The sequence below is a fragment of the Rattus rattus genome, chromosome 6 (assembly GCF_011064425.1).
Source record: "Rattus rattus isolate New Zealand chromosome 6, Rrattus_CSIRO_v1, whole genome shotgun sequence".
NCBI classification, from domain to species: domain Eukaryota; kingdom Metazoa; phylum Chordata; class Mammalia; order Rodentia; family Muridae; genus Rattus; species Rattus rattus.
In genome coordinates this window covers 33,763,906-33,778,238 of record NC_046159.1, presented here as the reverse complement: position 1 = coordinate 33,778,238, position 14,333 = coordinate 33,763,906, and the positions used below count along the sequence as shown (strand labels likewise).

Here is a 14,333-nt window from a genome sequence, read left to right as displayed (position 1 = left end):
CTTCATACAGGTGCCAGCCTCCCCTGCTCCGCCCCCTATCCCACAGCACCAGAATACAGCCCAGTGACGGAAGCACAGGATGCCAGCAGGGCAGATGGAATGGCTGCTGTTGGTGAATGTGAAGCAGGAGGGATGGCCCTGGGTTGGTACAGTGCTTGCCCAGCTTAACAACACATAAACTGGGTATAGTGGCACTTGCCTATGACCCCAGCACTCCTAAGTGCAAAGAGGACCAGGGTCGTCCTCAGCTACATAAGAGGTCAACCTGTGCTAAGGAAGATCTTGTCTGAAAAACTAATGAAAGCAGGATCTCCGGCTGGCGGTCTAGGAAGGCAACAGTGCAAGAAGACATGGGAGTCAGGACATGAGATCGGAGGAAGGAGGTCTGGCCTGTAGATGGATGGCATTTGCAAAGGCGCTGAGAATCAGGTCATAGAGACAGAGGTGAGTGGCTGAAACATCAGACAAGCTCTCACACAGGATCCCACTGTCCCAGCCAGCATACCCCAACATGGCTGAGAGAAGCCAGCCAGCAGCAAGCCAGAAACAGCCTGCTCTAAAAAGGGAGAGTCTAATATCACCACCTTCACCCTGGGGGATTTCTCAGATGAGCTGCGAGGCTACGATGCCCTCTCTCTTTCTCCATAGACCTACGTTTATTGATTAAAAGTCATTGCCCTGTGATTCCACTGAGCACCACACACACACATACACAGAGCACACACACATGTATACAGAGTAGTATACACATGCACACATACACATCCACACACACACATACACAGAGCACACACACACAGAGCAGTGCCTCTCCATGACCTTGGAGGCTAGTAGAGAAAACCTCGCTGTGCAGCCTAGAGTAGAGGCCTGTCTATTCCCAGACTCCCCCTTCCTCCATTAGCTCCTCGAGGTGAGCTGAGAGTAGATTTAGGATGTCTCATCAAAAGTGTGGCAGAGGACCAGCAGCCTCATCACCAGGTCAACATGCAAGTGTCTGCTTTAGCACACCTCAATTCTAACCCTACACCTCAGTTCTAACCCTTCTTTTCTTCCTGGGGAGGAATCACAGGGGCCTTTAAACCTCCACGTGTCAGAGTCCTGCTGAGGAGGATAGGAGACGAAGCACTTGAATTTTAAGCAAGTGCCCTGGCCCTGGGTAATCCACATCCTTGCCTTAATCGGTAAGAATTGACTTTCAGGCTAGCCATGTAGGTTTAGAACAATACTTCTGATTTTATCACATGTCTAAGAATTCATAGAAACCAGAGGTGAGGTACACACATAAAAGGCAGATGGTGCCTGAGTTGTTTTGCAGACTCCATACACATGTGCATACATGTATCCACACATATATCAGTATGCACACATATCAATATGCATAGGCATATAAATATATACACAAAAAAGAAAAAATATAACCTCTTTCCTTGGTCAAAGACACTAGATTCCTTTATATACAAGAAGGCCGGGCCCCTTCTTCTGTTACCCAGATTTTGTTCTACTGCTGAAGTAACTTTCTGGTTATCCCCATATGTACTTCCTGCTCCCTCTTAGGCTTCTAATAGAAGTGGCAGTTTCCAACAATCTTGAAGACTAGCTTTGTTTTCTTTCCTGACAAGGCCAAAGAATACAGATGGAAGGAATGAGGTATGTGCCAGCTGTGGTGTTGTAGCAGGGTCTTGATTAAGGCTAACCACAGTTTAGAGTCAGATGCTGGGACTGGGTTAACTTGTGACACATTCTATGTGAATGATTCAGTCACCATCAGTCTAGCTGTATGTCTCAAGTGATCTGGTCTTCTACCTGGTGATAGCCACTGCATTTTCTTTTTAGCAATCTTTAAGATATTGGAGACCATGCTCCCTGGGTCTGCACATCATACAAGACCTGAAGAGAATACAGGTGTTGGGCAGTTGGATTTGGATACTGACACCTGGGACCTGTGACATGAATCCATCAAGAGGACAGCTCAGCCAAGACCTAAGTTGTTACCTACGGGACCTTTAAGAGGAGGGGGCCTGGGTGCCTACAGAGGGGAGAGTCACCTGACACCATCTGAACTTAAACACAAAACAAGTAAGAGATGCAGCAGCATATGTCCTTGGTGACTTTTACTTTGGATATTTAGAGGATGTTTTCAGGAGCCACTAGGGTGCTGAGACTACTCAAACCAAAGCTTGTAAAGTAGGGCCAGAAAAGTCAGAGCCTTCAACATGGAGAACAGAAACCCTAGCTTTCTGAAGCCAGGTAAAGACTTCACTGTCAGATAGCATCAGCTTCACTCCGGTCACCAAAGAAAACAGCATGGAGACCCATGGCCAGGAATCCCGGGTGCTAGATTTCCTGAAGCTAACGGAGGAGAACCCCATACCCAGTCAGCCACAGTCAAGCAGAAGGGCTGTTTGGGTGAAAGAAAGCTTGTCACCCTGGGCATTTAAGCAGAGTCCCCATGAGCCTTGTGTGGGTGTGTATCAGATGGAAAGTCAGTCCCTTACAGCCCCAGCCTCCATGTTCAATAGGCCTAACTTGAACCAAAGCCGCAATTCTCTTCCTTCCTCCTCCTGTCCCCTGGTTAGATTGAAGGTTTGTACCCTGGGATCGTATAGGAGAGGCCAGCAACTCCTGAACAACTTGCTCCCAATGTTGAAGTCCTGATATTCAATGTCTAGTCATCAATTTAAGACAAAAATGCATGCACAGAACTCTAGGTGGGTACCTGACTCTTCACCAGGTTCCTCTTACCCAGAGGTTCTCAACCTGTGGGTCTCGACCCCTCTGGAGTCACATGTCAGACATTTTGTGTATTAGTTATTTATATCATGATTTATAACTAGAAAAATCACAGTTATGAAGTAGCAATGAAATAAGTTCGTGGTTGGGGGTCACCACAACATGAAGTATTAAAGGCATTAGGAATGTTGAGAACTGCTGATCTAACCGAAATGACTAAAACTCTCTCTTTGGTTCCTTCCAAAAGCATCAGTGACCATCACTCAGGATCAGTGCCAATACCACCCGCTGGTGAGTCACTCTACACTTCAGAAAACCAAACCAGGCAACCTAATGTTGAGAAGCACGTTGGGAGATCTATGCTGTATTATTTTGCTGGCTCTCTCTCTCATTCGGACTTCTTCCAAAGCTACAGGCAAGGTGTCAACAGACAGTGGCCTCTGGGTCCTTGATGTTACTTACTGTAAAATAAAACATTTCTGTCTCCTGCTGGTTGGCTCTCCTTTTGGCGATGTTGATTTTGCTCATGTAGGTCTCAGAAGCAGCTGACTTTATGGACTCTGTAGATCGGCTGTGTTGGAAGGCGTCAGAGACATCAAAGTCCTCCACGGTCAGCATGTCCTGTAAGGTCTGCATGGTGGCATCCAGGGTTTTCCTAACCTAGGGGAAAACAGCATATCCCGAACACCCTTTATTTCCTAGTGCCTCTGACACCACTAAGTCCTTTTCCCGACAGTCACTTTGTTCTTTCATTTAATGTATCTAGACACAGGACAAGATGGCTGCTCTTCTTATACTGACATATACAGTGAGGTGAATTGGTCATTGGTCCAAGACCAATAACTGGCAGGCTAAGAAGCCAGATTGCCCAATCTAAGATCATTTAATGGACTGCTTCTGTTTGAGGGACCTTGGGAAGGTCATGAGGACGATGGAGTCAAGTTTCTAGGCTTCTTTCTCCAGCCTGGTTAGAGGAACCTAAACAAGGCTCTTTCTGGGGCCTGGAGGGCTGCCACTTGAACATGAAAATCAACAGAAATTCTCTCATGTTTCCCTCATTCATGGAAAAGGGGTCATGTGACAGTGGGCGCGATCTGCTGGGAGACAGGACTTGGGGAAATTAGTTCACTGCCACAGAATTTTGTTAGGACACCACAGTTTCCCCCCTAAGGTACAGTGAACCCCACAGCACAGAGATAACAGAAGCAAGGCTTGAAGACCTCAGCCTCACAGAGGCCCTGGGATGAAGAGGGTCTCAGTGGCAGATTCTATATCCCAGAGGTAGGTCAGTCCAAAAGGGGTCACTGGCAAAAATAATATGGCTCTTATAAGATCATTGACACTCAAAGTCTCTCTTGTTTCCTCAGCAGAAATGTCACCTCCTAAGGGTATCAGGCCCCTGTTGTCTTCACATAGCATGCCACTCATTGTCCACTGTTTCTCCATATCCAGTAACTCATTGGTCCTTCTGTTTTAATTAGTTCTCTCATCAGAAAGAGGAAGAACTATGAGGCTGTGCTCCTTTGATTTACTCTCTATCTAGACTAATGTCTCGCATGTATTATGTGAATAAATATTACATCAATAAATACCTGTTGAATGAATAAATGAGCGAATAAATCAAAATCAATTATTTTTTCCAACACAGGATAAGCATACTCGATCATATCCAAGCCCATCCGCAGCTCACAGAGAGGGCTGTGTGCCTCAGTCTCCGCCCTGTGGCCCTGATTTCTATTTAAATTTCATTAATGGCATTATACACATAAACCATTAACAGTTCTTTGAGGTGAAAACAGAAGAAAAGCAGAAAGAAAGCAAGTATTCTGCCCGCCTCCTGTGTTGGTTTAAAAAACAAGTCAGCTTGTCTTCCTGTGACCTTCCCTGGGCCTGCTCTGATTTGTGTCATCTCAGCTCTGTCCTAGCTCTGCCCTTTGTAGAGATTCTGAGCACAACTGTCCCTATTGTCCAGGACAGCCTTCATGACATTTGAAGGCAATGGCCGTGCCATCTCACCTTCCACCATGACTGTACTTCTCGGGGATAAGTTTGTCCACCGCTTTGAATGGCACGGCGCATGTCCTGGGGTCCCCAGGGTTGGCTGACACCTTTCCTCTGACACTTCCAGCCTGGCTTCCTCAGGCTGTGTTAGAGTGGGCCTACACAGCGTGATGCCGTGCCACGGAGCAATATGGGAGGAACACTGGGCGGTGAGACTGACCCATTCCCTGGGGTTTGAAAACCCACAATACACTTCAGGCAGATCTAGACTATCTACTCCATTGTGTAATTTTAAATATTAACCCTGACTCCTGACCATGACAACAGAAACTTACCGCAGAGGATGAGGTGGAAAACCATGACATCGGTAGTAACCATCAATCATTCTACAGCTGAGATGGAGCCAAGGTTCACATTTTGAAACATTTTTTTCCCAAACATTCTAACCCTGCAAATCTGCAATCATTCTAAAATAGAGTCCTGCTTCCCCTTGTTTCCCTTCCACCTGAGGTCTTGTAAGCATCCTTTAGACCACTAATATTCATGGTGTAGGTGGGCTGTGCGGTTGTATAGTCTCCCACCGATGAGCCATCATTTCCTATATAGTCCAGAGCATGAGACTCCCCTGCACGAGCCCCAGGGAACCAGACCGGGGCAGCGGCCCACTCACCTCTTCATTCTCAATCTTGAGAGTGGCCAACCTGGACTGCAGCTGGTGGTACCGCATAAGCAGCTCCGTCTGGACAGGCTGCTGTGCACTGACCTGGCAGACCTGCAGAAAGAAACTCTGTCATTGCAGATGCTGGAGCCATCATTAACATTCCATTCAGAGCCCAGGACACAGGTCCAGCAAGGCCAAGTGACCTGCCCTGGGTCACCCCTGATCAAAGGCCGTAGCAGATGGGAACGCTTACTCTAGCGCCAGCTGTCGCCAGCGTGGTTCTCCAGTCATAATCGTCGACATTTGCACAGTAACTGTGGGCTTGAAAAGACCTCTAACATAATCTTAGCCAGACAAAGTAACTCACTGCAAGGCAGGGAGTTGCAGAATGCAAGGATCTGCTTGAACAGACAGTAGCAAGCACAACGAACCAGAAGCAGTTGGCAAGCGCTCCTGTCACTACAGGAATGTGTAAAGATGCATCAGGGACAGCTGTGACAATCACACTGTTGGTCCGCTGTGTCCACAGATTTCATGTTCACAAATTCAGCCAACCAAGGACAGAAAGTATATGTATGAGGAAAAAAAAAAACACCTCTGAACTGAACCTAGGCAGACATTTTCTTCTTATCACCCCCTAAACAATACAGCATAATAACCGTGCACAGCATTTTCATGGTGTTAGGTATGCTAAGTAATACGGAGGTGAATTCAAGTGTGCAGGAGGATATGCACAAGGTCTTTGTACGGTGTTCTTATATAAAGTGCTTCAGTACCCTTGGATTCAGACATCACCGGTGCCCTGGAAGCAGTCACCCACAGATACCAAGAGCAGCTGTGCCGATTTTCCAGGGTCTTCCCTTCCAAAGCTGTTACTGCCTATGAGTTTGTTTTCCTCTCCAGACCTAAGGGTCTGGGAAGCACAGCATGGATGGAAAGTCAATTGTCTGGTGCGTCAGAGGATCACAGTAAGGAAGGGACATCAGAAGAGGACATCTAAGGTACAATGAGACAGGAGACTATTTCTAGGAAGACCAGAGCATCCTTGAAGTCTAAACACACCTAAGAAGGGTGGGGCCTAAGGAAAGCCAAGGTGCTACAATTCTGTAGGTAGGGGGCCTAGTGAACAAGACAAGGAAATAATCTGAAGAAGCTCACGAATTAAGAGCTGATCCTAGGCCACTTTGGTAAATAAACGGAATATGTGCTTGGGCTTTTCTCTCCTTCCACAATGCCCTAGGAGCGTGGGAGAGAACAGAAGTAGTAACTATGATGTTAACATGCCCTTCTACCAAATCTGAACTCCTTCTCAAAGTCCTGTGAAAATGGTATTTGGAGGTGGGGCTGCTGGGAAGTGACTAGGTTTCGATGAGGTGCTGAGGGTGAGGCTCCCATAATGGCATTAGTGACTTTATCAGAAGCAAAAGACAGACAGACCCGAGCTACATGCTTGTTTGGCCTTGCAGAATGGTAGCCATGTCATTTTACAGCAGGACAGCATTCACAAGATGACAAGCAGAAGCCAGAACCCTGCTTTTAGGCCTCCTAGCTTCCCTGTCTGCGAGCTGAGGAGGCCTCTAGCACAGAGCTTCTCACCCTTCCCAATGCTGCAACTTTAATACGGTTGATAACTGTAATTTTGCTACTGTTATGAATTATAATATAAATATCTGATATTTAGGATGGCCTCAGGTGACCCCTGTGGGAGAGTTGGTGAACTCCCCTCCAAGGGGTTGTGACCCACAGGTTGAGAACCACTGCTAATTCAGGTTTAGGGACTTTCCTATGGTAATGGAAGCTGGGCTCCTTCAGCCAGCCCCAAGCCTACCTCATCCCCCATGTGGGGCTGGAACTCAAACTTGAGTGGCGGGCAGAAGACCTGGCTGCACATGTCCATGACTGTGTGCTTGTCACTCCGGGAGTCCAGGTTGTCCACTGCATTCTCTATGACGTCCAGGCCCTCGTGGCGAGAGGTCTCCAGGTTATATTCTGCTGAGAGGTAGGTCCGAAAGGTGCGGGCCAGGCTGGCATGAAAGCCCAAATCACAGCACTTGGGGAGAGGCGAGGACAGAAGGGTACGAGTGAGAGCTGGGGTGGGGACCTATGATCACCCTTCATTCCAGAGCACTCAGAGTCCTGAACAAGCCATGTCAAACCCTCAGTGGGAGCTCAGAGCTAAAATGTGGGTACCAGGCTCCCCAGGCTCTCAACACAGTCTTACCTCCAAGCTTTCCCATGCATGCTCTCTGCCTGGAATGTTCTCCGATTGTCATTTAACTTACAGCCCATTTCCTTCTGGAAGTTTCCCTTGATGTTCTCCATACTGAGTTTTGGTCAGACATCCACATGCCTTCCACTTCCCTCACTGTGACCCTTGCCACTTGGCATTGCAATTGCCTAGTAACAAGCTTTAGGCAAGTGTGCTCCATGGGACTCTTGCCCACCGCTGAGCTTTAAGTCCTAGTCCACAGTAGGGGCTCAATAATCATTTGGCAAGTAACAAGGCATAAGGGCTAAATGCTGAAAGTTGAAAGCTAAGAAAGAAGAGGGGGCTGGTTTAGGCTATTAGAAGGCTGAGCAGACGGCTGCCCCCAAACCTAATGCCCTGCCTTCCAGAATAGGATACATGGAGTTAGAGGGAAAGAATCCAGCAACCACGACCAACCCTCTACTGAGCACCTTCAGGAATGGTTTCTCCTATTTATCATGGAAGGGGAGACAGAGGAAACAGTCCCAGCTCTTAGACACTGTCTCCCATCACTGCTGCTCACAATACCCTTCTTTAAGCCTGGTGCTCTCCAGGGAGTCCTGCACAGCCAGCTACACACAGTCAGTGGTCTACTCTTCAGTGATCAAACTCATTCCTTCTAGGAAAACTCCCCAGTGGCTTTCCCACAGTGGCTGGACCCAACAAGGGTTCTGAATGAATGGTCCCCTCCTCTTCCATACCTGCAGCTTCTAAGGGTGTAAACTGTATACACTTTTTCCCTATGCCTTCACACCCAGCAGAGGCCCTGGTGCAGAAGGGAGGATGTTGGAGGTTACTATTCTGTATCTAAGCTATGGGGAGTCCACCAGAGTTCATTTCTATCCACAGAAAGTGTGACCATGAAATAGCTCATACCCCACTTCCAGCTCTTATCCTCTAGCAGGGTTACAAAAGCTTGGCCAGCCCACATGTCAGTTAAGGACCATGGCCATCCCCATCGCCCCCCAACTTATGAGACGCACCAGCCTAGATAGGCTCCCACCTAGTCCCTGACTTGCTCTAGCTGATGAGATGCTGCAGCTTGCACAGAGCCCTCGCCCAGCCCCAAGCTACCCAGGTTGCTCACATCAATGAGATCAGAGACATCGTGGATGTAGTATTTGCTGATAGCTGCATTGGTGGCTGCCAGATTCAGCAGGTAGTCATTTCGGGCCTTTGTGCATTTGAGCTTGTTCTCAGAATACTTGGCCTGCCTCTGTAGGGAGAAGACATAGACATCAGAGCCCAGCCAAGCGGGGAGATGATCTATGATTTCCATGTGAACTATCTGACAGCGAGTCCCACCTCCCAGTTTTGGGTTGCTTCTGTACCAAGGGAGAACTGTTGGACCCCACACTCAGCAGTACACGTCATCATTTGTCAGCCCTCCAGGTGATCTCTCTCTCTCTCTCTCTCTCTCTCTCTCTCTCTCACACACACACACACACACACACACACACACACACACACACACACACACACACAAAAGACACTGTATATGTACTTATGGTATATATAAGACACTCCACCCTCAGAACCCTCCATGGGCTTCCAATGCTTTCAATGGCCCAGAGGTCTTTAAGACCCGGCTTCTGGCTACTACTCCAGGTTATCCTTCCATCCCCATCTCTGTATATCCACCTTCTCTCACCCAACCTCTTTTGCCTTTCCTCAAGAGACCAAGTTCATGTCTGCTCTGAGTCCTTCAGACTCTTTGGAGTCACACATTCGAGCCTCTAAGAGGTCTGTTTCTTGATGTCACTCAGGACCTTATCCACGGTGATAGCCACACAGGCTCTTGATGATGGCCCTGTCAGCTACGCATCCCTCCCACCCCTCTCCCCTGCTCTGTGCTGCCAGAAGCTCTTTGTTTGTTTGTTGATGGTTAGTACCCACGGAAGAAAGCAAATTCCACAAAGTCGGTGCCATGACCTATCTTGCTTGTGGGTCATGGATCTGAGGCACCCAAACCAGACTGACTAAGCAAGTCTTGGGTTATTTTTAAGAAGAGGGGAAAAGGGAGGAGGAGAAGAAGCAAAAAAGAAGGGAGAGAGTCTGGGTCTGAATGAAAGGACAAGCAGGGCAGAGCACCCAGAGCCTTGGCAAAGCCCTTTTTATGCTGAACCAGCCCAGAAGGGAGGAGTGAGAGAAGGCACAATGGATAACTGCCTCTTTCAGACTGAGGTGTCTTGGTGCTGGGTCTCTTTAAAGAAAACATGCTTCTGTCCCTCAGCTAGCTGCTCCTTTCCATTCCTCACTCCACGTGAGATCTACCTTTGGAGTATACCAGTCCCACTTCCAACCTTGAAGGTCTCCTCAGGCATCTCCTCTGACTTTCTCCTAGATCCTTCTCACCCGAGGACTATACAGCATATGTCTCCTGGAACTCACACCCTATGATAGCCAGATGCCCATCCACACAGAGTCTGGATATTCCTGACCCTATCTAGGGACTCACTGTGACCTTGAAACCGTTTTCCTGGCCTGAGTTCATTTTAGAATTGAAGAGGACAGTCATGGCATCTTAGCTGAACTCATCTATTTATAGACGAGGAAATGAGAGCCCAAGAAGAAAAGTGGCTTGTCCAGGAGCCAAGTTGCTAATTAGCATATGACTACACCAGGAATGAGCCTCTAGAATCCCAGCCAGTATCTTTCCACCCAGGCACTTCCTCTGGAGAGAAACCTTGCACCAATGAGCAGCCACTCACTTGTCCTCCTCCAATTCCTCAGAATACCAACAATCTACTTCCTGTGTCCATTGGTGTGTCTATTCTGGACATTTTACATAAGTTAATTTGTAGAGTGTGTGGTCTCTTGTATCTGGCTTCTTTCACTTAGCATAGTGTCTTTGGGGTCCATCAGCATTGTGGCTTGTATCAGGACTTCATTCCTTTTCCTGGCTGAGTTACATTCCAGTTGTTTTCATCTCTTGGCTACATCTCTTGAACAGTGCTACTGTGAACATTCACACACAAATTTTGATACAAATATGTTTCTGTGCCTCTGGGGCAGACCCAGGAGAGATACTACTGAGTTACATGGTAGCCTGGTCCATGTATGTTTACTACCTGAAGAACAGGCAGATGGCTTTTCACAGTGACAGAACCACTCACATACACAACCTGCTCCTAACAGCGGTGCAAGGTTTCCTGATTTCCACATCTGTATCCCTGCTCCTTCCTATCAGCCTTTATTGGTCCTTCTGGTGGCTGCGAAGCACTATTGAGCTGTGGTTTTTGTTTGTTTCCTTCATCCTTAATGACACTGAACAAATTGCTCTGTATTTACAGACCACTTAGATAGGTTCCTAAAAATTGTCTATTCAGAGGCTGCAGAGATGGCTCAGGAGTTAAGAGCACTGGCTGTTCTTCTAGAGGACCTAGGTTTGATTTCCAGCACCCACATGGTGGTTCCCAACTGCTTGTAGCTGCAGTTCTGGGGAATATGAAGCCTCTCCTAGTCTGTGAGGGCACCAGCTATACAAGTGAGGTGTTTATATGCATGTTGACAAAACACCCAGACACAAAATAATAAAGAAAAGAATTATCTATTCAACTTCCTTGTTCATTTTGGTATTAAGTCTTTATTTTGATTTTGGGGTTTCCTCACTTTCAAAAAGTATACCAGGGGACACACACACACACACACACACACACACACACACACACACACACTTATATGTTTCCCTGTTTACCCAGATTCTGTTGGGTTTTGTTCCCTTCCAGTCTGTAATTTCTAAAGGATCCTGTAATCATAGAATTAGGCCCATAGGAGGACAGATAAACATTGGACACAGTGGCTGGCAGATAGAATAACTCTGAAAATGTTTCCCGCTGGTTGGTTATAGATGGATATAGAGAATTCAGCAAGAAGATCCTAGCCTTTGAAGAAGAAAGGAGAGTTAGAAGTCACAGATGGGTCCTGCCCTTCAAAACTCCCTGGCCACAGCAGACATCATTAACTGATCTCAGCACCTTTTCAACTAAGCCTTGATATAGCTTCAGAATCCTTAACAGAGCTTCCTGGGCAGCCATTATCAATTTATCAGAGCCAACACGAGCAATGAGACATCAGATTTAGCAATGGAAACTCAGGAAGCTGTGTTCATGTAGCATTTAAAATCCCAGCTCAGAGGCTGGGGATAGGGCTCAGTGGGTAAAGTGGTTGCTGTGTATGTATAAAGACCTGTTTGAATCCCTGGCACCCATGTGAAAACTGAATGCAGGTCTGTAACCCCAACTCAAGCTGGGGGAGGGGCGGAGGCAGGAGACTCCTTGGGACTTGATGGCCAACCAGTCTAGCCAGTGAACCATAGGTTCAGAGATGGATCCTGTCTCAAAGAGTAAGGCAGAAGGGGGCAATAGAGGAATATATTTGATGTCACTCTCTGGCCTCTACATAGCCACACAATGATGAGAACCACATCTCAATACAAATGTTCATATAATATATAGAAGTAAACAAGCAAATAAACCCCAGGTTCCAAATCTTGAGCTCTCTCTACCATGCCTACAAGAAGAAGAAGAAGAAGGAGGAGGAGGAAGAGGAGGAGGAGGAGGAGGAGGAGGAGGAGGAAGAGGAAGAAGAAGAAGAAGAAGAAGAAGAAGAAGAAGAAGAAGAAGAAGAAGAAGAAGAAGAAGAAGAAGAAGAAGAAGAAGAAGGAGAAGAAGAAGAAGAAAGGAAAAAAAACAATAAAGAAAGCCTTGTAACACCCATACTCAGTGATTCTGAAGCTATGGTTTTTGACATGGCCATGGCAATTTCACAACAGGCCCATGATATTTTGAAATGTTAACTTGACAATCTAGAATTGCCCAGGAAGAGTGTCAATGAGGAACTGTCTACATTGGGTTGGACTCTGGACATGCTTGGAGGAGATTGTCTTAATTGACTGACGAGACACCCTGATTGTGGTGACACTACCTCATTGGCTGGGTCCCGAACTTTGTTAAGTGAATAAACCTAGCTTAGCATAAGCAAGCAATCGAGTGAGTACGTGTTCCTTCTTCTCTGCTCTTGATAGTGGATTTTCAGGGCCCCTGCTGTCATAGACTGTAGCCTAGAAGTGTGAGCTAAAGTAACTCTTTCTTCACTAAGTTGCTTTCTGTCAGGATATTTTATCCCAGCCACACAAATGGAACCAGGACTGGATCCTTTATCCTTCCCCATGCAAAGGGGAAGTGGCTGAGTACATGGGTTTCCACTCTGTGCCTTGCCCCATTTCTCTCACTCACCTTCTCCTTCATCTTCTCAATCTTCTTCACGGAGCTGCGGCGCTGGGGTCTGTCCTCGTGCCGGAGAAGGTTCATGCTCAGGTCTCCTGACTTGTTAAACTGTTTCTCCTCCTGCTTCTCGGCCTCCTTCAGCTTGCTTTCTGCACTGATGCTCTCTGCATGGTACATGTGGTAGGTTTTCATGACCTGAGGACACGTGGGCACAAGAAACCAATAGCCTGTAATGGCTCAGCATGGTACATCCTGTGGTCCCCGGCCCCACCCCCAGGGCCACAGAACTCTTCCTTTCCCATCACACATTCACCTTAACTTCTTTACTTCTGCATAGACTCCCTGAGGGCTGGAAATGAAGATGCTTGGTGTACCGGACATCATCATCTCCCTCACCTTCCTTATCATCATCACATCCCCGAGGCCCTACTAAGTGTCAAGAATGAGCTAATAAACAGAAAATTAAGAAGAGCCACAATAACCTACAAGTGATATGCTAAGCCGGGCCCTTGCCGGCCATCCTCTCTAGTCCTGCCAGATGTCACGATCCTTGTGTCTGTCTTCCTTATCTCCACCCCGAAGTCAATGGAAAAGCCCTTAAAATGGGCTTTGCACACGGCCCTGTTATATAACCTAATAGATACTCTGTGGTCCCTGGAATACATTCAACCTTAGCTATACAAAGAATTCCAGCAAAGCAAATTGCACTCTGCTACTCAGCTTCTATAACAAAACAGGATGTGATTATAACAGGGGGAATTCTGAGCCTGAAGTTTCATCCTGAAACCTTTCCAAACTTGCAAAGCGTCCTATGAATGAGACACGTAGCCAGTGCTTCCTTTCAGATCTTGATGGAGACTCTTCTCTGCAGTCCAACCCAAAGGGCTCACTGCAATTTCCGCCAGAGCTTCGAGAACCCACTTCTCACTGATCTCATCCGCCCCAGTAGGCCAGTTCCAATACACTCTTTGCAAAGCCCACAGCCCAGAAAACATCGTCCGTGGTACGTGTTTGACATCTAGTGGCCGGAAGGAATGAGTGCAGCCTTTCAGGTGAGCAGAGAGGTCTCGTTCCCATCGTCGCGGTTCATAGGGACAGTTGAAGACAGTCAAGAGTTGATAGTACCTACTGCAGTCCTTCCTTTCTTTTTTTTTTTTTTTTTTTGGTTCTTTTTTTTTCAGAGCTGGGGATCGAACTCAGGGCCTTGCGCCTCCTAGGCAAGCGCTCTACCACTGAGCTAAATCCCCAACCCCCAGTCCTTCCTTTCAATGCTCTGGATCCTCTACTCAGAGGCACTCAGCTCTGTGGCTTGGCTGTCATGTTGCTGCTGCTGCTGCTGCTTGGATCTAGAAACACACGCCCCTCCCTGGGTTCAGTGAAGATTGCTATATCAACTTTTCTACTTCAGCTTTCCAAGTCTGCTTATCTCACTATCAACTTATTATCCCCAATGGGTCGTTCATAA

At 47.2% G+C, this 14,333-nt stretch overlaps 1 protein-coding gene across 2 annotated transcripts in view; it reads right to left on the bottom strand.

Annotated features, from left to right (window-relative positions):
• Positions 1-14,333, bottom strand: part of Srgap3 (SLIT-ROBO Rho GTPase activating protein 3) — a 225,403-nt gene that overhangs the window by 44,441 nt on the left and 166,629 nt on the right. For both annotated transcript variants that reach the window (XM_032905978.1, XM_032905979.1), the window contains exons 5-9: positions 12,878-13,063; positions 8,728-8,856; positions 7,221-7,442; positions 5,402-5,503; positions 3,193-3,390 (exon numbers count right to left, since the gene is read on the bottom strand). In XM_032905978.1, coding sequence (XP_032761869.1) covers positions 3,193-3,390; positions 5,402-5,503; positions 7,221-7,442; positions 8,728-8,856; positions 12,878-13,063 — 837 coding nt within the window. The remainder of the gene's footprint in view (positions 1-3,192; positions 3,391-5,401; positions 5,504-7,220; positions 7,443-8,727; positions 8,857-12,877; positions 13,064-14,333) is intronic.